Below are 25172 nucleotides of genomic sequence, written 5' to 3'. Positions count from 1 at the left end.
ATGAACCTCCAGATGGAGCAGGGGGTGGATGAACCTCCAGATGGAACAGGGGGGTGGATGAACCTCCAGATGGAACAGGGGGGTGGATGATCTCCAGATGGTGGCTGTATGACTTGTTCACTACATAATTAATACCCATATATCTAATATATATATATCTAATACCAAGACGCCAACTTCAAACTCAAGTGTTCTCACTTCCTGTTATTTTATGGCAAAATTAGCATCACTTGAAACAGGTGTATGGTGTGTTATATTTATGACATGCTGTCTGTGCTTGAGGTAAGGTGTTATATTACAATAAGACGTGCTTGAGGTAAGGTGTGCATGTCTACACAGCCTCACGAAAACCTACAGTATGTGATATCAACAGAGAAGTATATTTTCTGGGTGATTTAAATATTGACTGGCTTTCATCAAGCTCCCCACTCAATAAAAAACTTACGAACCCTTAGTTAAACTTCTGGAAAAATGGTGTTTGACCAGATACAATGCTATTTTACAGTAAACAAATTGACAACAGATTTTCAGCACGCTTAAAGGAAAGGACACTCAACAAGCACAGCACTTACACAAATGACTGGTGATTGGCTGAGAGAAATTGATGATACAATGATTGTGGGGGCTGTTTTGTTAGACTTCAGGGCAGATTTTGACATTATCGATCATAGTCTGCTGCTGGAAAAACGTATGTGCAATGGCTTTACACCCCGTGCTATAATGGCTTTACACCCCCTGCTATATTGTGGATAAATAGTTACCTGTCTAACAGAACACAGAGGGTGTTCTTTAATGGAAGCCTCTCCAACATAATCCTGGTAGAATCAGGAATTCCCCAGGGTAGCTGTTTAGGCCCCTTACTTTGTTCAATCTTTACTAACAACATGCCACTGGCTTTGAGTAAAGCCAGAGTGTCAATGTATGCGTATGACTCAACACTATACACGTCAGCTACTACAATGACTGGAATGGGTAGCAAGGAATAAGTTAGTATTAAATATTTCCAAAACTAAAAGCATTGTATTTGGGACAAATCATTCACTAAATCCTTAACCTCAACTAAATATTGTAATGAATAATGTGGAAATTGAGCAAGTTGAGGTGAATAAACTGCTTGGAGTAATCCTGGATTGTGAACTGTCATGGTCAAAACATATTGAATCAACAGTAGCTAAGATGGGGAGAAGTCTGTCCGTAATAAAGCGCTGCTCTGCCTTCTTAACAACACTATCAACAAGGCAGGTCCTACAGGTCCTAGTTTCTACCTTCTTAACAACACTATCAACAAGGCAGGTCCTACAGGCCCTAGTTTCTACCTTCTTAACAACACTATCAACAAGGCAGGTCCTACAGGCCCTAGTTTCTACCTTCTTAACAACACTATCAACAAGGCAGGTCCTACAGGCCCTAGTTTCTACCTTCTTAACAGCACTATCAACAAGGCAGGTCCTACAGGCCCTAGTTTGTCACACCTGTTCAGTAGGGTTGCCAGGTGCCACAGAGAGGGACTTGGGGAAAATTGCAGTTGGCTCAGAACAGGGCAGCATGCCTGGCCCTTGGATGTACACAGAGAGCTGATATTAATAATATGCATGTAATTCTCTCATGGCTCAAAGTGGAAGAGAGATTGACATCATCACTACTTGTTTTTGTAAGAGGTGTTGACCGAGCTGTCTCCTTAAAATACCTGCACACAGCTTGGACACCCATGAAGAGTAGCTGCTGCCTTGGCAGGAACTAATGGGGATCCATAATAAACCCCCAGGAAGAGTAGCTGCTGCCTTGGCAGGAACTAATGGGGATCCATAATAAACCCCAGGAAGAGTAGCTGCTGCCTTGGCAGGAACTAATGGGGATCCATAATAAACCCCAGGAAGAGTAGCTGCTGCCTTGGCAGGAACTAATGGGGATCCATAATAAACCCCCAGGAAGAGTAGCTGCTGCCTTGGCAGGAACTAATGGGGATCCATAATAAACCCCAGGAAGAGTAGCTGCTGACTTGGCAGGAACTAATGGGGATCCCTAATAAACCCCCAGGAAGAGTAGCTGCTGCCTTGGCAGGAACTAATGGGATCCATAATAAACCCCAGGAAGAGTAGCTGCTGCCTTGGCAGGAACTAATGGGATCCATAATAAACCCCAGGAAGAGTAGCTGCTGCCTTGGCAGGAACTAATGGGGATCCATAATAAACCCCCAGGAAGAGTAGCTGCTGCCTTGGCAGGAACTAATGGGATCCAAAATAAACCCCAGGAAGAGTAGCTGCTGCCTTGGCAGGAACTAATGGGGATCCATAATAAATACACATACAGTGCATTCGGAAAGTATTCAGACCCATTGACTATTTCCACATTTTGTTTTACGTTACGGCCGTATTCTAAAATGGATTAACTTGTTTTTTCCCCTCATCATTCTACACACAATTCCCCATAATGACAAAGCAAAAACAGTTTATAAAGGTTAACAATTTTATTCAAAATAAAAAACTGAAATTTACATAAGTATTCAGACCCTTTACTCAGTACTTTGTTGAAGCACCTTTGGCAGCGATTACAGCCTCGAGTCTTCTTGGGTATGACGCTACAAGCTTGGCACACCTGTATTTGGGGAGTTTCTCCCATTCTTCTCTGCAGATCCTCTCAAGGTGTCAGGTTGGATGGGGAGCGTCGTTGTACAGATATTTTCAGGTCTCTCCAGAAGATGTTCAACTGGGTTCAAGTCCGGGTTCTGGCTGGGCCACTCAAGGACATTCAGAGACTTGTCTCGAAGCCACTCCTGCATTGTCTTGGCTGTGTCCTTAGGGTCGTTGTCCTGGTGGAAGGTGAACCTTCTCCCCAGTCCTGAGCGCTTCCTGAGCGCTCTGGAGCAGGTTTTCATCAAGGATCTCTCTGTACTTTGTACTGTTCATCTTTCCCTCAATCCTGACTAGTCCCCCAGTCCCTGCCGCTAAAAAAAATCCACAAAGCTTATGATGCTGCCACCACCATGCTTCACCGTAGGGATGATGCCAGCTTTCCTCCAGACGCGACACTTGAAATTCAGGCCAAAGAGTTCAATCTTGGTTTCATCAGACCAGAAAATCTTTTTTCTCATGGTCTGAGAATCTTTAGGTGCCTTTTGGCAAACTCCAAGCGGGCTGTCGTGCCTTTTACTGAGGAGAGGCTTCCGTCTGGCCACTCTATCATAAAGGCCTGATTGGTGGAGTGCTGCAGAGATGGTTGTTCTTCTGGAAGGTTCTTCCATCTCCACAGAGGAACTCTGGAGCTCTGTCAGAGTGGCCATCAGGTTCTTGGTCACCTCCCTGACTAAGGCCTCTCTACCCCGATTGCTCAGTACGGCAGCCAGCTCTAGGAAGAGTCTTGGTGGTTCCAAACTTCTTCCATTTAAGAATGATGGAGGTCAGTCTATTCTTGGGGACCTTCAATGCTGCGGAAATGTTTTGTTACAATTCCCCAGATCTGTGTCTCGACCCAATCCTGTCTCGGATCTCTACGGACAATTCCTTCGACCTCATGACTTTGCTCTGACATGCACTGTCAACTGTGGGACCTTATATAGACAGGTGTGTGCCTTTCCAAATCATGTCCAATCAATTGAAGTTACCACAGGTGGACTCCAATCAAGTTGTAGAAACACCTCAAGGATGATCAATGGAATCAGGATGCACCTGAGCTCAATTTAGAGTCTCATAGCAAAGGGTCTGAATAGTTACGAAAATAAGGCATTTCTGTTTTTTATTTGTAATAAATTTCCCAAAATTTCTAAAAGCCTGTTTTCACTTTGTCATTATGGGGTATTGTCTAAATTGATGAGGATGTTTTTTTATTAATTCTAAAATTTTTTGAAAAAGTCAAAGGGTCTGAATAGTTTCCGAAGGCAGAAGACACATTTCCTGACTGAAAAGAAAATGGACCAATAAAGTCTTCTTCTTCTTCTTCTCTCAGAGTGCTGGATCAACACAAGCTGTCTAAAGAACAGTGGGAACAGCGGATCCAGACCTGGCACGAGGAACACAGAGCTATGCTCAAGTGAGTGTGAACGCTTACACACACACACACACACACACACACACACACACACACACACACACACACACACACACACACACACACACACAATAACATATTAGTGAAATAGTGTACTACTGTATAGGTGTATATGTCCTAAGAAGCATATAGATATTGAGTACTGTATGTACTGCTAACTTCTACAGTTAGGATTCAGGCTTTTTCCACCAATTACAGTTCGGATTCAGGCCTTTTCCACCAATTACAGTTAGGATTCAGGCCTTTTCCAGCAATTACAGTTAGGATTCAGGCCTTTTCCAGCAATTACAGTTAGGATTCAGGCCTTTTCCACCAATTACAGTTAGGATTGAGACCTTTTCCACCAATTACAGTTAGGATTCAGGCCTTTTCCAGCAATTACAGTTAGGATTCAGGCCTTTTCCACCAATTACAGTTAGGATTGAGACCTTTTCCACCAATTACAGTTAGGATTCAGACCTTTTCCACCAATTACAGTTCGGATTCAGGCCTTTTCCACCAATTACAGTTAGGATTCAGACCTTTTCCACCAATTACAGTTAGGATTCAGGCCCTTTCCAGCAATTACAGTTAGGATTCAGGCCTTTTCCACCAATTACAGTTAGGATTCAGACCTTTTCCACCAATTACAGTTAGGATTCAGACCTTTTCCAGCAATTACAGTTAGGATTCAGGCCTTTTCCACCAATTACAGTTAGGATTCAGGCCTTTTCCACCAATTACAGTTTGGATTCAGGCCTTTTCCACCAATTACAGTTAGGATTCAGACCTTTTCCACCAATTACAGTTAGGATTCAGGCCTTTTCCAGCAATTACAGTTAGGATTCAGGCCTTTTCCACCAATTACAGTTAGGATTCAGACCTTTTCCACCAATTACAGTTAGGATTCAGACCTTTTCCACCAATTACAGTTAGGATTCAGACCTTTTCCACCAATTACAGTTAGGATTCAGGCCTTTTCCACCAATTACAGTTAGGATTCAGACCTTTTCCACCAATTACAGTTAGGATTCAGACCTTTTCCACCAATTACAGTTTGGATTCAGACCTTTTCCACCAATTACAGTTAGGATTCAGGCCTTTTCCAGCAATTACAGTTAGGATTCAGGCCTTTTCCACCAATTACAGTTAGGATTCAGACCTTTTCCACCAATTACAGTTAGGATTCAGACCTTTTCCACCAATTACAGTTAGGATTCAGGCCTTTTCCACCAATTACAGTTAGGATTCAGGCCTTTTCCACCAATTACAGATAGGATTCAGGCCTTTTCCACCAATTACAGTTAGGATTCAGACCTTTTCCACCAATTACAGTTAGGATTCAGACCTTTTCCACCAATTACAGTTAGGATTCAGGCCTTTTCCACCAATTACAGTTAGGATTCAGACCTTTTCCACCAATTACAGTTAGGATTCAGACCTTTTCCACCAATTACAGTTTGAATTCAGACCTTTTCCACCAATTACAGTTTGGATTCAGACCTTTTCCACCAATTACAGTTAGGATTCAGGCCTTTTCCACCAATTACAGTTAGGATTCAGGCCTTTTCCACCAATTACAGTTAGGATTCAGACCTTTTCCACCAATTACAGTTTGGATTCAGACCTTTTCCACCAATTACAGTTAGGATTCAGGCCTTTTCCACCAATTACAGTTAGGATTCAGACCTTTTCTACCAATTGCAGTTAGGATTCAGACCTTTTCCACCAATTACAGTTAGGATTCAGACCTTTTCCACCAATTACAGTTAGGATTCAGTCCTTTTCCACCAATTACAGTTAGGATTCCATTGATGCTTTGTGAACAGGGAGGATGCTATGCTGGAGTATCTAAAGATCGCCCAGGACTTGGAGATGTATGGAGTCAACTTCTTTGACATTAAGAACAGGAAGGGGACAGAGCTGTGGCTCGGGGTAGATGCCCTGGGACTCAACATCTACGAGAAGGACGACAGGTAAACATCTGACTGAATGACTGACTACCTCTACCTCTACTCTACCTCTACTCTACTCTAACTCTACCTCTACCTCTACCTCTACTCTACCTCTACCTCTACCTCTACTCTACCTCTACTCTACCTCTACCTCTACTCTACCTCTACCTCTACTCTACCTCTACTCTACCTCTACTCTACCTCTACCTCTACTCTACCTCTACTCTACCTCTACTCTACCTCTACCTCTACTCTACTCTACTCTACTCTACCTCTACTCTACTCTACTCTACTCTACTCTATTCTACCTCTACTCTACCTCTACTCTACTCTACCTCTACTCTACCTCTACCTCTACTCTACCTCTACTCTACCTCTACCTCTACTCTACCTCTACTCTACTCTACCTCTACTCTACCTCTACCTCTACCTCTACTCTACCTCTACCTCTACTCTACCTCTACTCTACCTGTACCTCTACTCTACCTCTACCTCTACTCTAACTCTACTCTACCTCTACTCTACTCTACCTCTACTCTACTCTACTCTACCTCTACTCTACCTCTACTCTACCTCTACTCCACCTCTACTCTACCTCTACCTCTACTCTACCTCTACTCTACCTCTACCTCTACTCTACCTCTACTCTACTCTACCTCTACTCTACCTCTACCTCTACTCTACTCTACCTCTACTCTACCTCTACCTCTACTCTACCTCTACTCTACCTCTACTCTACTCTACTCTACCTCTACCTCTACTCTACCTCTACCTCTACTCTACCTCTACTCTACCTCTACTCTACTCTACCTCTACCTCTACCTCTACCTCTACCTCTACTCTACCTCTACTCTACCTCTACTCTACCTCTACTCTACTCTACCTCTACCTCTACCTCTACCTACCTCTACTCTACCTCTACTCTACTCTACCTCTACTCTACCTCTACTCTACCTCTACTCTACTCTACCTCTACCTCTACTCTACTCTACCTCTACTCTACCTCTACCTCTACTCTACCTCTACCTCTACTCTACCTCTACTCTACCTCTACTCTACCTCTACCTCTACCTCTACCTCTACTCTACCTCTACTCTACCTCTACTCTACCTCTACTCTACCTCTACTCTACCTCTACTCTACCTCTACCTCTACTCTACCTCTACTCTACCTCTACCTCTACTCTACCTCTACTCTACCTCTACCTCTACCTCTACCTCTACCTCTACCTCTACTCTACTCTACCCTACCTCTACCTCTACCTCTACTCTACCTCTACCTCTACCTTACCTCTACCTCTACTCTACCTCTACTCTACCTCTACCTTCTTCCTACTACCTCTACTCTACCTCTACTCTACTCTACTCTACCTCTACCTCTACCTCTACCTCTACTCTACCTCTACTCTACCTCTACCTCTACCTCTACCTCTACTCTACCTCTACTCTACCTCTACCTCTACTCTACCTCTACTCTACCTCTACTCTACCTCTACCTTTACCTCTACCTCTACCTCTACCTCTACTCTACCTCTACTCTACCTCTACCTCTACTCTACCTCTACTCTACCTCTACTCTACCTCTACTCTACCTCTACTCTACCTCTACCTCTACCTCTACTCTACCTCTACTCTACCTCTACCTCTACCTCTACCTCTACTCTACTCTACCTCTACCTCTACTCTACCTCTACTCTACTCTACCTCTACTCTACCTCTACTCTACCTCTACTCTACCTCTACTCTACTCTACTCTACTCTACCTCTACCTCTACCTCTACTCTACCTCTACCTCTACCTCTCCTCTACCTCTACCTCTACCTCTACTCTACCTCTACTCTACCTCTACCTACCTCTACCTCTACCTCTACCTCTACCTCTACCTCTACTCTACCTCTACTCTACCTCTACTCTACCTCTACTCTACCTCTACCTCTCCTCTACCTCTACCTCTACCTCTACTCTACCTCTACCTCTACCTCTACCTCTACCTCTACCTCTACCTCTACCTCTACCTCTACCTCTACCTCTACTCTACCTCTACTCTACCTCTACTCTACCTCTACCTCTAACTCTACCTACTCTACCTCTACTCTACCTCTACTACCTCTACCTCTACTCTACCTCTACTCTACCTCTACTCAACCTCTACTCTACCTCTACCTCTACCTCTACCTCTACCTCTACTCTACTCTACCTTCTACCTCTACCTCTACTCTACCTCTACTCTACCTCTACCTCTACTCTACCTCTACCTCTACCTCTACTCTACCTCTACCTCTACCTCTACCTCTACTCTACCTCTACCTCTACCTCTACCTCTACTCTACCTCTACTCTACCTCTACTCTACCTCTACCTCTACTCTACCTCTACCTCTACCTCTACTCTACCTCTACTCTACCTCTACCTCTACTCTACCTCTACTCTACCTCTACCTCTACCTCTACCTCTACCTCTACTCTACCTCTACCTCTACCTCTACTCTACTCTACCTCTACCTCTACCTCTACTCTACCTCTACTCTACTCTACCTCTACTCTACCTCTACCTCTACCTCTACCTCTACCTCTACCTCTACTCTACTCCTCTACCTCTACCTCTACTCTACCTCTACTCTACTCTACCTCTCTACCTCTACCTCTACCTCTACTCTACCCTCTACCTCTACCTCTACTCTACCTCTACCTCTACTCTACCTCTACCTCTACTCTACCTCTACCTCTACTCTACCTCTACCTCTACCTCTACTCTACCTCTACTCTACTCTACCTCTACTCTACCTCTACTCTACCTCTACCTCTACTCTACCTCTACCTCTACTCTACCTCTACCTCTACTCTACCTCTACCTCTACTCTACCTCTACCCTCTACCTACTCTACCTCTACTCTACCTCTACTCTACCTCTACTCTCTACTCTACCTCTACCTCTACTCTACCTCTACTCTACCTCTACCTCTACCTCTACCTCTACCTCTACTCTACCTCTACTCTACTCTACCTCTACCTCTACTCTACCTCTACTCTACCTCTACTCTACTCTACTCTACTCTACCTCTACTCTACCTCTACCTCTACTCTACCTCTAACTCTACCTCTACCTCTACCTCTACCTCTACCTCTACTCTACTCTACTCTACTCTACTCTACATCGCATCTACCTCTACCTCTACTCTACCTCTACTCTACCTCTACCTCTACCTCTACTCTACCTCTACTCTAACCTCTACTCTACCTCTACCTCTACCTCTACCTCTACTCTACCTCTACTCTACCTCTACCTCTACTCTACTCTACTCTACTCTACTCTACTCTACCTCTACTCTACCTCTACCTCTACTCTACCTCTACTCTACTCTACCTCTACTCTACTCTACCTCTACTCTACTCTACCTCTACTCCACCTCTACTCTACCTCTACCTCTACCCTACCTCTACCTCTACCTCTACCTCTACCTCTACCTCTACTCTACCTCTACTCTACTCTACCTCTACTCTACTCTACCTCTACCTCTACCTCTACCTCTACCTCTACCTCTACCTCTACTCTACCTCTACTCTACCTCTACCTCTACTCTACCTCTACCTCTACTCTACCTCTACCTCTACTTCTACTCGACCTCTACTCTACTCTCTACCTCTACCTCTACTCTACTCTACATCTACCTCTACCTCTACCTCTACCTCTACTCTACCTCTACCTCTACCTCTAACTCTACTCTACCTCTACTCTACTCTACTCTACCTCTACCTCTACCTCTACCTCTACTCTACTCTACTCTACTCTACTCTACTCTACATCGCATCTACCTCTACCTCTACTCTACCTCTACTCTACCTCTACCTCTACTCTACCTCTACTCTACCTCTACTCTACTCTACCTCTACTCTACCTCTACTCTACCTCTACTCTACCTCTACTCTACCTCTACCTCTACTCTACCTCTACTCTACCTCTACCTCTACTCTACCTCTACCTCTACTCTACCTCTACTCTACCTCTACTCTACCTCTACTCTACTCTACTCTACTCTACCTCTACTCTACCTCTACTCTACCTCTACTCTACCTCTACTCTACTCCACCTCTACTCTACCTCTACTCTACCTCTACCTCTACTCTACCTCTACTCTACCTCTACCTCTACTCCACCTCTACTCTACCTCTACTCTACCTCTACCTCTACTCCACCTCTACTCTACCTCTACTCTACCTCTACCTCTACTCCACCTCTACTCTACCTCTACTCCACCTCTACTCCACCTCTACTCCACCTCTAGTCTTCGCCTGTTAACTGTAATCTACTTCTCCTGTCAGTCCCTAGCCTACTGTCAGCTAGCATCAAACATGACCGGCGGGTTGTCGATGTTACGGGGAGGTCGTTATCCTAGTTCTCTCCTGAGTCCTCTAAAACAGTATTGATTACGTCATGATATTAGTAGTACTTAAAGGAGTCACACAACGCTTTGTTTGCACTTGTTTTTAACTGCTGAATGTTGACATTTGTTCTCTGTTCCAGACTGACTCCAAAGATCGGGTTTCCCTGGAGTGAAATTAGGAACATTTCATTCAATGATAAAAAGTTCATCATCAAGCCCATTGATAAGAAAGCTCCCGTGAGTCCTCTACTAGAATATTCTGTTCATGTCAGTCCAGTTACTGCCGTAAGCCTCAGGTCTTGTTCAGTATATCATTTCAGAGAACGAGAGAGTGTAAACAAGTGTCTGTGTGTGAGAGAGAGAGAGAGAGAGAGAGAGAGCGAGAGAGAGAGAGAGAGAGAGAGAGCGAGAGAGAGAGAGAGAGAGAGAGAGAGAGAGAGAGAGAGAGAGAGAGAGAGAGAGCGAGCGATTGAGAGCAAGAGAGCAATTGAGCGAGTGAGAGAGCGAGAGAGAGAGAGCGAGCGATTGAGCGAGTGAGAGAGCGAGAGAGAGAGAGCGAGCGATTGAGCGAGTGAGAGAGCGAGAGAGAGAGAGCGAGAGAGAGAGAGCGAGAGAGAGAGAGCGATTGAGATCGAGAGAGAGACTGAGAGAGAGATTGAGATTGAGAGAGATTTAATAAAACCCAACATATGTTCTCAGGATTTTGTGTTCTACGCCCCTCGTCTGGGCATGAATAAGCGCATCCTGGCTCTGTGCATGGGGAACCATGAGCTATACATGAAACGCAGGAAGCCGGACAACATCGAGGTGCAGCAGATGAAGACTAAGGCCAGGGAGGAGAAACATCAGAAACAGATGGAAAGGTGAGAGACAGGACCACACCTTCACCTGTACACACCTTCACCTGTACACACCTGTACACAGGACCACACCTTCACCTGTACACACCTGTACACAGGACCACACCTTCACCTGTATACACCTGTACACAGGACCACACCTTCACCTGTACACACTTTCACCTGTACATACCTGTACACCGGACCACACCTTCACCTGTACACACCTGTACAAAGGACCCCACCTTCACCTGTATAGACCTGTACACAGGACCACACCTTCACCTGTACACACCTTCACCTGTACACACCTGTACACAGAACCACACCTTCACCTGTACACACCTGTACACAGGACCACACCTTCACCTGTACACACCTGTACACAGGCCCACACCTTCACCTGTATACACCTGTACACAGGACCACACCTTCACCTGTACACACCTGTACACCAGACCACACCTTCACCTGTACACACCTGTACACAGGACCACACCTTCACCTGTATAGACCTGTACACAGAACCACACCTTCACCTGTACACACCAGTACACAGGACCATACCTTCACCTGTACACAGGAGCACACCATCACCTGTACACAGGACCACACCTTCACCTGTATACACCTGTACACAGGACCACACCTTCACCTGTATAGACCTGTACACAGGACCACACCTTCACCTGTATACACCTGTACACAGGACCACACCTTCACCTGTATAGACCTGTACACAGGACCACACCTTCACCTGTATACACCTGTACACAGGAGCACACCTTCACCTGTATAGACCTGTACAGAGGACCACACCTTCACCTGTATAGACCTGTACAGAGGACCACACCTTCACCTGTATAGACCTGTACACAGGACCACACCTTCACCTGTACACACCTGTACACAGGACCACAACTTCACCTGTATAGACCTGTACACAGGACAACACCTTCACCTGTACACAGGAGCACACCTTCACCTGTACACAGGACCACACTTTCACCTGTACACAGGACAACACCTTCACCTGTATAGACCTGTACAGAGGACCACACCTTCACCTGTATAGACCTGTACACAGGACCACACCTTCACCTGTATACAGGACCACACCTTCACCTGTACACAGGACCACACCTTCACCTGTATAGACCTGTACACAGGACCACACCTTCACCTGTATACACAGGAGTAAAACAGACTGCTTTACTGACATGTGTATGATAATTGCTGTAGGTGGATACATGCATTTAAGTCATTTAGCAGACGCTCTTATCCAGAGCAACTTACAGTAGTGAAGGCATACATTTCATACATTTTTGTACTGGGCCCCCGTGGGAATCGAACCTACAACCCTGGTGTTGACAACACCATGCGCTACCAACTGAGCCACAGGGACGAATACTTTTCCATGCCTTTGGAAAGTATTCAGACCCTTTGACTTTTCCCACATTTTGTTACGTTACAGCTTTTTCTAAAATGTATTAAATATTTGTATATCTTCATCAATCTACACAAAATAATAACCCCATAATAATAAAGCAAAATCAGGCTTTTAGACATTTTTGCTAATTTATCAAAATAAAACATTTTATATCACATTTACACAAGTATTCAAACCTTTTACTCGGTACTTTGTTGAAGCATCTTTGGTAGCGATTACAGCCTCCAGTCTTCTTTGGTATGACGCTACAAGCTTGGCACACCTGTATTTGGGGAGTTTCTCCCATTCTTCTCTGTAGATCCTCTCAAGGTGTCAGGTTGGATGGGGAGCGTCACTGCATAGTTATTTTCAGGTCTCTCAAGAGATTTTAGATCGGGTTGGCATTCAGGCCAAAGAGTTCAATCTTGGTTTCATCAGACCAGAGAATCTTGTTTCTCATGGTCTGAGAGTCTTTAGGTGCATTTTGGCAAACTCCAAGCGGGCTGTCATGTACCTTTTACTGAGGAGTGGCTTCCATCTGGCCACTCTACCATAAAGGCCTGATTGGTGGAGTGCTGCAGAGATGGTTGTCCTTCTGGAAGGTTCTCCCATCTCCACAAAGGAATAGAGCTCTGTGACAAAGGCCCATCTCTCCCGACTGCTCAGTTTGGTCGGGCGACCAGCTCTAGGAAGAGTCTTGGTGGATCCAAACTTCTTCTATTTAATAATGATGGAGGCCACTGTGTTCTTGGGGACCTTCAATGCAGCAGAAAAGTTTTGGTACCCTTCCCCAGATCTGTGCCTCGACACAATCCTGTCTCAGTGCTCTACGGACAATTCCTTCGACCTCATGACTTGGTTTTTGCTCTGACATGCACTGTGGAGGCCACTTCTGTAAAGCTGTCGAGATTCAAAAGAAAGTTCTTTGTTTCTGTCCATTTTGAGCCTGTAATCGAGCCCACAAATGCTGATGCTCCAGATACTCAACTAGTCTAAAGAAGGCCAGTTTTATTGCTTCTTTAATCAGCACTACAGTTTTCAGCAGTGCTAACATATTTTCAAAAGGGTTTTCTAATGATCAATTAGCCTTATAAAATGATAAACTTGGATTAGCTAACACAACGTGCCATTGGAACACAGGAGTGATGGTTGCTGATAATGGGCCTCTGTACGCCTATGTAGATATTCCATAAAAAATCTGCCGTTTCCAGCTACAATAGCAATTTACAACATTAACAATGTCTACACTGTATTTCTGATCAATTTGCTGTTATTTTAATGGATGAATTTTTCACATTTCTAAGTGACCCCAAACTTTTGAACTGTAGTGAATAAGATATGTGTTTTTTTTTTTTTTTTTTTTTTTTTAATACATTTGCAAAAATGTCTAAAAACCTGTTTTCGCTTCGTCATTATGGGGTATAGTGTGCAGATTCACGAGGAAAACTTGATTAAATCAAATTAAGAATAAGGCTGTAACGTAACAAAATGTGGAAAAAGTTAAGAAGGGGTCTGAATACTTTCCAAAGGTTTTGTAGGTCACTATTACTTGATGTAGAGCATTTACTACCTTATGGACCCTGTGGAATCCACAACTCCGTCCTTGAATTTCAGAGTGGTTATATTTCTACAGCTCCATCGCTCAGCTTTATAGCAAGCCTTTATGTAACAGCTTTATATAACAGCTTGACAGCAAACAAGCAAAAAAAGTGTTGCAAGTTTATTATCCAACGGAGCTCTGCCTTCACTGTATAATTGTGTTTATGATGCTTGTGAACTGCTGGCTGTGTGTCTTCAGTCTCTCACAAGTTACAATCCCTGCTTCTGTAGCTGTACCCTATCTTTACCCTCCTGTACCTCACCTTTACCCTCCTGTACCTCACCTTCACCCTCCACCTTCACCTTACTGTACACTACCTTCACCCTACTGTACCCCACCTTCACCCTCCACCTTCACCCTACTGTACACTACTTTCACCCTACTGTACCTCACCTTCACCCTCCACCTTCACCTTACTGTACACTACCTTCACCCTACTGTACCTCACCTTCACCCTCCACCTTCACCTTACTGTACACTACCTTCACCTTACTGTACACTACCTTCACCCTCCTGTACCTCATCTTCACCCTCCACCTTCACCCTCCTGTACCCCCCACCTTCACCCTCCTGTACCTCACCTTCACCCTCCACCTTCACCCTACTGTACACTACCTTCACCCTACTGTACTTCACCTTCACCCTCCACCTTCACCTTACTGTACACTACCTTCACCCTACTGTACCCCACCTTCACCCTCCTGTACCTCACCTTCACCCTCCACCTTCACCCTACTGTACCCCACCTTCACCCTCCACCTTCACCCTCCTGTACCTCACCTTCACCCTCCACCTTCACCCTCCTGTACCTCACCTTCACCCTCCACCTTCACCCTCCTGTACCTCACCTTCACCCTCCACCTTCACCCTACTGTACCCCACCTTCACCCTCCACCTTCACCCTACTGTACCCTACCTTCACCCTCCACCTTCACCCTCCTGTACCTCACCTTCACCCTCCACCTTCACCCTACTGTACCCCACCTTCACCCTCCACCTTCACCCTCCTGTACCCCACCTTCACCCTACACCTTCACCCTACTGTACCCCACCTTCACCCTCCACCTTCACCCTCCTGTACCTCACCTTCACCCTCCACCTTCACCCTACTGTACCCCACCTTCACCCTACTGTACCACACCTACACCTTCACCCTACTGTACCTCATCTTCACCCTCCACCTTCACCCTACTGTACCCCAACTTCACCCTCCTGTACCTCATTTTCACCATCCACCTTCACCCTACTGTACCTCATTTTCACCTTCCGTCTTCACCATCCTGTACCCCAACTCCACCCTCCTGTACCCCACCTTCACCCTCCTGTACCTCACCTTCATCCTCCTGTACCCCCACCTTCACCCTCCTGTACCCCCACCTTCACCCTCCACCTTCACCCTACTGTACCCCACCTTCACCCTCCTGTACCTCACCTTCACCCTCCACCTTCACCCTACTGTACCCCACCTTCACCCTCCACCTTCACCCTCCTGTACCTCACCTTCACCCTCCACCTTCACCCTCCTGTACCTCACCTTCACCCTCCACCTTCACCCTCCTGTACCTCACCTTCACCCTCCACCTTCACCCTACTGTACCCCACCTTCACCCTCCACCTTCACCCTACTGTACCCTACCTTCACCCTCCACCTTCACCCTCCTGTACCTCACCTTCACCCTCCACCTTCACCCTACTGTACCCCACCTTCACCCTCCACCTTCACCCTCCTGTACCCCACCTTCACCCTACACCTTCACCCTACTGTACCCCACCTTCACCCTCCACCTTCACCCTCCTGTACCTCACCTTCACCCTCCACCTTCACCCTACTGTACCCCACCTTCACCCTACTGTACCACACCTACACCTTCACCCTACTGTACCTCATCTTCACCCTCCACCTTCACCCTACTGTACCCCAACTTCACCCTCCTGTACCTCATTTTCACCCTCCATCTTCACCCTACTGTACCTCATTTTCACCTTCCGTCTTCACCATCCTGTACCCCAACTCCACCCTCCTGTACCCCACCTTCACCCTCCTGTACCTCACCTTCATCCTCCTGTACCCCCACCTTCACCCTCCTGTACCCCCACCTTCACCCTCCACCTTCACCCTCCTGTACCTCACCTTCACCCTTCTGTACCCCCACCTTCACCCTCCTGTACCCCCACCTTCACCCTCCACCTTCACCCTCCTGTACCCCACCTTCACCCTCCTGTACCCCCACCTTCACCCTCCACCTTCACCCTCCTGTACCCTCACCTTCACCCTTCTGTACCCCCACCTTCACCCTCCTGTACCTCATCTTCACCCTCCACCTTCACCCTCCTGTACCCCACCTTCACCCTCCACCTTCACCCTCCTGTACCCCCCACCTTCACCCTCCTGTACCTCATCTTCCCCCTCCACCTTCACCCACCTGTACCCCACCTTCACCATCCTGTACCCCCACCTTCACCTTATCTGTGAACTGCTGTCTGTACTGTGTGGCTTCCGTGTCTCAGGAGTCGAAACAAGACGAAGATATACCAATAGAAAGAGTCACAATCCCTCTTCCTGTTTTCAGGGCCAAGCTGGAGAACGAGAAGAAGAAGCGGGAGGCCATGGAGAAAGAGAAGGATCAGATGGAGAGAGAGAAGCAGGACTTGATGCTGAGGCTTTACCAGTTTGAGGAGACAACCAAGAAGGCAGAGAGAGGTAAGGACATGTAATGTGGGTAAGGAAGGCAGGGTGCACCACAGATTTCCAGACAGATTTCCATCCTTCGTAATCTAATCATTCATAGGAAAGCAGGGTGTGCCAGAGACTCCCTTCCGTCATAATCTAATCATTCGTAGGAAAGCAGGGTGTGCCAGAGACTCCCTTCCGTCATAATCTAATCATTCGTAGGAAAGCAGGGTGTGCCAGAGACTCCCTTCCTTCATTGTCTAATCATTCATAGACTTTATTGTCTGTAGAGATACTGCCATGAAATGTTGACTTTCTTCCCTTCAGACTTGGGTTGTGTCCCAATAGTATCTCCTTTCTCCTGAAGTGTACGCTCGTTCACTACCTCCCCATAATATAAAAGCATTGGATTGGTGGAGGCATAGACTAGTGGGAGTTTCTACCCATCTCCCCATAAATCTAAAAGCATTGGATTGGTGGAGGCATAGACTAGTGGGAGTTTCCATCATGTTTCTTTGCCAAATATAAAATCAGAAGGGAACACTTTGGGATATATTAGAGACAATAGCCTTGCTCTTTTTCAGGCTGAGTGATGTTGAAACCCATGTATTATCTAGTCAGATCTTTGATTACAGAGGAATAATCAAGATGACCTTTTAATAGTCGCCTACACTTCGACTGGGTAAAGTGAATACATACATATTTTTCACTATATATATTCCCAGTGGGAATTGAACCTACAACCTTGGTGTTGCTAGTGTCACTCTTTTACCAATTGAGCCACACAAGACCACCTGTACCTCACCTTCACCCTCCTGTACCCCACCTTCACTCTCCTGTACCCCACCTTCACCCTCCTGTACCCCACCTTCACCCTCCTGTACCCACCTTCACCCTCCTGTACCCCACCTTCACCCTCCTGTACCCCACCTTCACCCTCCTGTACCCCACCTTCACCCTCGTGTACCCCACCTTCACCCTCCAGTACCCCACCTTCACCCTCCTGTACCCCACCTTCACCCTCCTGTACCCCACCTTCACCCTCCTGTACCCCACCTTCACCCTCCTGTACCTCACCTTCACCCTCCTGTACCCCACCTTCACCCTCCAGTACCCCACCTTCACCCTCCTGTACCCCACCTTCACCCTCCTGTACCCTACCTTCACCCTCCTGTACCCCACCTTCACCCTCCTGTACCCCACCTTCACCCTCCTGTACCCCACCTTCACTCTCCTGTACCCCACCTTCACCCTCCACCTTCACCCTCCTGTACCCCACCTTCACCCTCCTGTACCCCACCTTCACCCTCCTGTACCCCACCTTCACCCTCCAGTACCCCACCTTCACCCTCCTGTACCCCACCTTCACCCTCCTGTACCCCACCTTCACCCTCCTGTACACTACCTTCACCCTCCTGTACCCCACCTTCACCCTCCTGTACCCCACCTTCACCCTCGTGTACCCCACCTTCACCCTCATGTACCCCACCTTCACCCTCCTGTACCCTACCTTCACCCTCCTGTACCCCACCTTCACCCTCCTGTACCCCACCTTCACCCTCCTGTACCCCACCTTCACTCTCCTGTACCCCACCTTCACCCTCCTGTACCCCACCTTCACCCTCCTGTACCCCACCTTCACCCTCATGTACCCCACCTTCACCCTCCTGTACCCCATCTTCACCCTCCTGTACCCCACCTTCACCCTCCTGTACCCCACCTCACCCTCCTGTACCCCACCTTCACCCTCCTGTACCCCACCTTCACTCTCCTGTACCCCACCTTCACCCTCCTGTACCCCACCTTCACCCTCCTGTACCCCAGCTTCACCCTCCTGTACCCCACCTTCACTGTAACTCAGTAAAATCTTTGAAATTGTTGCATGTTGCGTTTATATTTTTGTAAATATATATATATATAAATATATGTATTTGAATATAATGTCTGTCTGTCTGTAACAGAACTACAGGAGCAGCTGGAGAGAGCTATCCGTCTGGAAGAGGAGAGGAGGAGGGTGGAGGAAGAGGCAGGCAGGCTGGAGGCTGAGAGACAGGCTGCTCTACTGGCCAAAGAAGAGCTGGCCAGGCAGGCCGTGATTCAGCTAGAGAGTCAGGAACAGCTGGTGAGTACACTGGGATGAGTCAGGAACAGCTGGTGAGGACACTGGGATGAGTCAGGAACAGCTGGTGAGGACACTGGGATGAGTCAGGAACAGCTGGTGAGGACACTGGGATGAGTCGGGAACAGCTGGTGAGGACACTGGGATGAGTCGGGAACAGCTGGTGAGGACACTGGGATGAGTCGGGAACAGCTGGTGAGGACACTGGGATGAGTCGGGAACAGCTGGTGAGGACACTGGGATGAGTCGGGAACAGCTGGTGAGGACACTGGGATGAGTCGGGAACAGCTGGTGAGGACACTGGGATGAGTCGGGAACAGCTGGTGAGGACACTGGGATGAGTCGGGAACAGCTGGTGAGGACACTGGGATGAGTCGGGAACAGCTGGTGAGGACACTGGGATGAGTCGGGAACAGCTGGTGAGGACACTGGGATGAGTCGGGAACAGCTGGTGAGGACACTGGGATGAGTCGGGAACAGCTGGTGAGGACACTGGGATGAGTCGGGAACAGCTGGTGAGGACACTGGGATGAGTCGGGAACAGCTGGTGAGGACACTGGGATGAGTCGGGAACAGCTGGTGAGGACACTGGGATGAGTCGGAAACAGCTGGTGAGGACACTGGGATGAGTCGGGAACAGCTGGTGAGGACACTGGGATGAGTCGGGAACAGCTGGTGAGGACACTGGGATGAGTCGGGAACAGCTGGTGAGGACACTGGGATGAGTCGGGAACAGCTGGTGAGGACACTGGGATGAGTCGGGAACAGCTGGTGAGGACACTGGGATGAGTCGGGAACAGCTGGTGAGGACACTGGGATGAGTCGGGAACAGCTGGTGAGGACACTGGGATGAGTCGGGAACAGCTGGTGAGGACACTGGGATGAGTCGGGAACAGCTGGTGAGGACACTGGGATGAGTCGGGAACAGCTGGTGAGGACACTGGGATGAGTCGGGAACAGCTGGTGAGGACACTGGGATGAGTCGGGAACAGCTGGTGAGGACACTGGGATGAGTCGGGAACAGCTGGTGAGGACACTGGGATGAGTCAGGAACAGCTGGTGAGGACACTGGGATGAGTCGGGAACAGCTGGTGAGGACACTGGGATGAGTCAGGAACAGCTGGTGAGGACACTGGGATGAGTCAGGAACAGCTGGTGAGGACACTGGGATGAGTCAGGAACAGGGTGAGGACACTGGGATGAGTCAGGAACAGCTGGTGAGGACACTGGGATGAGTCAGGAACAGCTGGTGAGGACACTGAGATGAGTCAGGAACAGCTGGTGAGGACACTGGGATGAGTCGGGAACAACTGGTGAGGACACTGGGATGAGTCAAGAGGACTTCTGTATAACTGCTTGATGTTCTGGTCTTTATGTAAAATGAGGTCTGGGAGTCGATTCCCAAAGTAATTTATTCCCGGTTCCTTGAGAATACACATACAAACATCAACGACGTCACCCTGCCCCGACCCACCTGTTCTCAGCCTTCTTCTTCGACTCTCTAGGCTGCAGAGCTGACAGAATGGATTTTATAATGACGTATGTTTTCCACCCCCCCCCAACACCACTTTCTATCAATATGTATAGCAGACCCTCAATGCCAAATTGAGTCTAAAGCGTTTTTGAAATCAACAAAGCATGAGAAGACTTTACCTTTGTTTTGGTTTGTTTGTTTGTTTAGGGTGAATACGTGGTCTGTCGTACGGTAATTTGGTAAAAAGCCAATTTGACATTTGCTCAGTACATTGTTTTCACTGAGGAAATGTACGAGTCCGCTGTTAATGATAATGCAGAGGATTTTCCCAAGGTTGCTGTTGACTCATATCCCACAGTAGTTATTTGGGTTAAATTTGTCTCAATTTTTGTGGATTGGGGTGATCAGTCCTTGGTTCCAAATATTGGGGAAGATGCCAGCTGAGGATGATGTTAAAGAGTTTAAGTATAGCCAATTGGAATTTGTGGTCTGTATATTTCATAATTTAATTTAGAATACCATCAACACCACAGGCCTTTTTGGGTTGGAGGGTTTGTATTTTGTCCTGTAATTCATTCAAGGTAATTAGAGAATCCAGTGTGTTCTGGTAGTCTTTAATAGTTGATTCTAAGATTTTGTATTTGATCATGTATATGTTTTTGTTCTTTGTTCTTTGTTATAGAGCCAAAATGATTGGAGAATTGGTTTATCCATACATCTTCGTTTTGGATAGATAATACTTCATGTTGTTGTTTGTTTAGTGTTTCCAATTTCCCCAGAAGTGGTTAGAGTCTATAGATTCTTCAATTATATTGAGCTGATTTCTGACGTGCTGTTCCTTCTTTTTCCGTAGTGTATTTCTGTATTGTTTTAGTGATTCACCATAGTGAAGGCAAAGGATTTCTCTGTCTCTATGTTTTTGGTTGGACAGGTTTCAAAAAAGAGTACACGGCTAAGATCTGACACCTTTTCTCTCTCTCACTAGGCTGCAGAGCTGGCCGAGTACACGGCTAAGATCTGACACCTTTTCTCTCTCTCACTAGGCTGCAGAGCTGGCAGAGTACACTGCTAAGATCTGACACCTTTTCTCTCTCTCACTAGGCTGCAGAGCTGGCAGAGTACACGGCTAAGATCTGACACCTTTTCTCTCTCTCACTAGGCTGTAGAGCTGGCAGAGTACACTGCTAAGATCTGACACCTTTTCTCTCTCTCACTAGGCTGTAGAGCTGGCAGAGTACACGGCTAAGATCTGACACCTTTTCTCTCTCTCACTAGGCTGCAGAGCTGGCAGAGTACACAGCTAAGATCTGACACCTTTTCTCTCTCTCACTAGGCTGCAGAGCTGGCAGAGTACACTGCTAAGATCTGACACCTTTTCTCTCTCTCACTAGGCTGCAGAGCTGGCAGAGTACACGGCTAAGATCTGACACCTTTTCTCTCTCTCACTAGGCTGCAGAGCTGGCAGAGTACACTGCTAAGATCTGACACCTTTTCTCTCTCTCACTAGGCTGTAGAGCTGGCAGAGTACACGGCTAAGATCTGACACCTTTTCTCTCTCTCACTAGGCTGCAGAGCTGGCAGAGTACACGGCTAAGATCTGACACCTTTTCTCTCTCTCACTAGGCTGCAGAGCTGGCAGAGTACACAGCTAAGATCTAACACCTTTTCTCTCTCTCACTAGGCTGCAGAGCTGGCAGAGTACACTGCTAAGATCTGACACCTTTTCTCTCTCTCACTAGGCTGTAGAGCTGGCAGAGTACACGGCTAAGATCTGACACCTTTTCTCTCTCTCACTAGGCTGCAGAGCTGGCAGAGTACACGGCTAAGATCTGACACCTTTTCTCTCTCTCACTAGGCTGCAGAGCTGGCAGAGTACACAGCTAAGATCTAACACCTTTTCTCTCTCTCACTAGGCTGCAGAGCTGGCAGAGTACACTGCTAAGATCTGACACCTTTTCTCTCTCTCACTAGGCTGTAGAGCTGGCAGAGTACACGGCTAAGATCTGACACCTTTTCTCTCTCTCACTAGGCTGCAGAGCTGGCAGAGTACACGGCTAAGATCTAACACCTTTTCTCTCTCTCACTAGGCTGCAGAGCTGGCAGAGTACACTGCTAAGATCTGACACCTTTTCTCTCTCTCACTAGGCTGTAGAGCTGGCAGAGTACACGGCTAAGATCTGACACCTTTTCTCTCTCTCACTAGGCTGCAGAGCTGGCAGAGTACACGGCTAAGATCTGACACCTTTTCTCTCTCTCACTAGGCTGCAGAGCTGGCAGAGTACACAGCTAAGATCTAACACCTTTTCTCTCTCTCACTAGGCTGCAGAGCTGGCAGAGTACACTGCTAAGATCTGACACCTTTTCTCTCTCTCACTAGGCTGTAGAGCTGGCAGAGTACACGGCTAAGATCTGACACCTTTTCTCTCTCTCACTAGGCTGCAGAGCTGGCAGAGTACACGGCTAAGATCTGACACCTTTTCTCTCTCTCACTAGGCTGCAGAGCTGGCAGAGTACACGGCTAAGATCTGACACCTTTTCTCTCTCTCACTAGGCTGCAGAGCTGGCAGAGTACACTGCTAAGATCTGACACCTTTTCTCTCTCTCACTAGGCTGCAGAGCTGGCAGAGTACACAGCTAAGATCTGACACCTTTTCTCTCTCTCACTAGGCTGCAGAGCTGGCGGAGTACACAGCTAAGATCTGACACCTTTTCTCTCTCTCACTAGGCTGCAGAGCTGGCGGAGTACACAGCTAAGATCTGACACCTTTTCTCTCTCTCACTAGGCTGCAGAGCTGGCAGAGTACACTGCTAAGATCTGACACCTTTTCTCTCTCTCACTAGGCTGCAGAGCTGGCAGAGTACACAGCTAAGATCGCCCTGTTGGAGGAGGCCAAGAGGATCCAGGAGGAAGAGGCCGAAATATGGCAGAGCAGAGTGAGTCTCCTTCCCTTGGGTACCATCAGCATGTCTTACTAATACCTCGACTCTGAGGGATCAACTGAATGTGAAAGACAAACCATTAGCGATCCTAGCCAGCCACTGTTGATGCAAAAAAAGGGCTTTATGAATCAATTTGATTGATTGAATTATTGATAGATTTTAACCTTTTGTCTCTCTCTCTCTCTCTCTCTCTCTCTCTCTCTCTCTCTCTCTCTCTCTCTCTCTCTCTCTCTCTCTCTCTCTCTCTCTCTCTCTCTCTCTCTCCTGCCAGGCTAAGGAGGTGCAGGAGGATCTTCTGAAGACTAGGGAGGAGCTTCACTTGGTAATGGCCGCCCCCGCTGCCATCCCGGCCCCTCCCTCACCCGACAGCAGCCACAGCAGCCACAGCGACCAGGAGGAAAGCGAGGAGAACAGCACCTACAGCGCTGAGTTGCAGCAGCAGGACATCAACGACCATCGGGAGGAGGAGGAGCGTGTCACCGAGGCCGAGAAGAACAAACGCATTCAGGCACAACTAATGGTGAGTCTCAGTCCATCTGGGGCCCTGTGGCTGTGGTCTCTGGGACCCTGTGGGCTCTGGGGTCCTGTGGGCTGTGGTCTCTGGGGCCCTGTGGTCTCTGGGGCCCTGTGGGCTGTGGTCTCTGGGACCCTGTGGTCTCTGGGGCCCTGTGGGCTGTGGTCACTGGGGCCCTGTGGTCTCTGGGGCCCTGTGGTCTCTGGGGCGCTGTGGGCTGTGGTCTCTGGGGCCCTGTGGTCTCTGGGGCCCTGTGGTCTCTGGGGCCCTGTGGTCTCTGGGGCCCTGTGGGCTATGGTCTCTGGGGCCCTGTGGGCTGTGGTCTCTGGGGCCCTGTGGGCTGTGGTCTCTGGGGCCCTGTGGGTTGTGGTCTCTGGGGCCCTGTGGGCTGTGGTCTCTGGGGCCCTGTGGGCTGTGGTCTCTGGGATCCTGTGGGCTGTGGTCTCTGGGATCCTGTGGACTGGGGTCTCTGGGGCCCTGTGGACTGTGGTCATTATTTGTGTACGAGTTAAGAGAATATAAACTTTTAAAAGTGATATTTTTTTTACTGGGCAGTTACTTTAACCCTTTCTGTCTGCAGTCCCTGAGTGCTGACCTGGCCGAGACCAGAGACGAAACCATGAAGACTCAGAACGACCTGCTCCACACGGAGAACGTCCGCGCTGGCAGAGACAAGTACAAGACCCTGCGGCAGATCCGTATGGGCAACACCAAGCAGAGAGTGGACGAGTTTGAATCCTTGTAGACCACAAAGAGAGAGAGAGAGAGAGAGAGAGAGAGAGAGAGATAGAGAGATGGAGTAAGTGATAGAGAGAGAGAGAGAGAGAGAGAGAGAGAGAGAGAGATAGAGATGGAAAGAGAGACTGAGATAGAGAGAGAGAGATGGAGTAAGTGATGGAGAGAGAGAGAGAGAATGGTCCTGGAGAAAACATTAAAACCAGAAAACGTACCTTGTTGGTCCATAGGAAGATTTGGTAGAAGTAAAGCCGCTCACTGTTTAGCCAGTACCTAAATATCTCCAACTCCAACAGTAATCTCCTTGAGAAAAGTCAGTCTCACACTGACTGAGAGATAAAGTTTATAACATTCTAAAAAACGATAACATATGACATTTTAGATCAGAGATAGTGTTGCCCTTTTTTTTTCTTTTGTTGAAATAAAAAAAAATAACTGATCACAAAACAAAGTAGCAAGTAGTGTTTTTTTTAAATTTTATTTTTAAATCCAAA

General features: G+C 47.5%; 1 protein-coding gene across 1 annotated transcript in view; it reads left to right on the top strand.

The window, feature by feature from the left end:
• The window catches only part of LOC115161835 (ezrin), a 38511-nt gene extending 13805 nt beyond the window's left edge, over positions 1-24706 (top strand). Inside the window, exons 6-14 of the mRNA XM_029712642.1 lie at positions 3943-4026; positions 5853-5999; positions 10498-10594; positions 11057-11220; positions 16796-16926; positions 18858-19018; positions 23331-23423; positions 23701-23949; positions 24524-24706. Coding sequence (XP_029568502.1) covers positions 3943-4026; positions 5853-5999; positions 10498-10594; positions 11057-11220; positions 16796-16926; positions 18858-19018; positions 23331-23423; positions 23701-23949; positions 24524-24688 — 1291 coding nt within the window. The 3' untranslated portion in view covers positions 24689-24706. The remainder of the gene's footprint in view (positions 1-3942; positions 4027-5852; positions 6000-10497; positions 10595-11056; positions 11221-16795; positions 16927-18857; positions 19019-23330; positions 23424-23700; positions 23950-24523) is intronic.
• Positions 24707-25172: the final 466 nt, after the last annotated feature.

Source organism: Salmo trutta, chromosome 25 (genome assembly GCF_901001165.1).
Source record: "Salmo trutta chromosome 25, fSalTru1.1, whole genome shotgun sequence".
In the NCBI taxonomy this organism is placed as follows: Eukaryota; Metazoa; Chordata; class Actinopteri; order Salmoniformes; family Salmonidae; genus Salmo; species Salmo trutta.
This window is presented reverse-complemented; position numbering and strand designations above follow the sequence as displayed.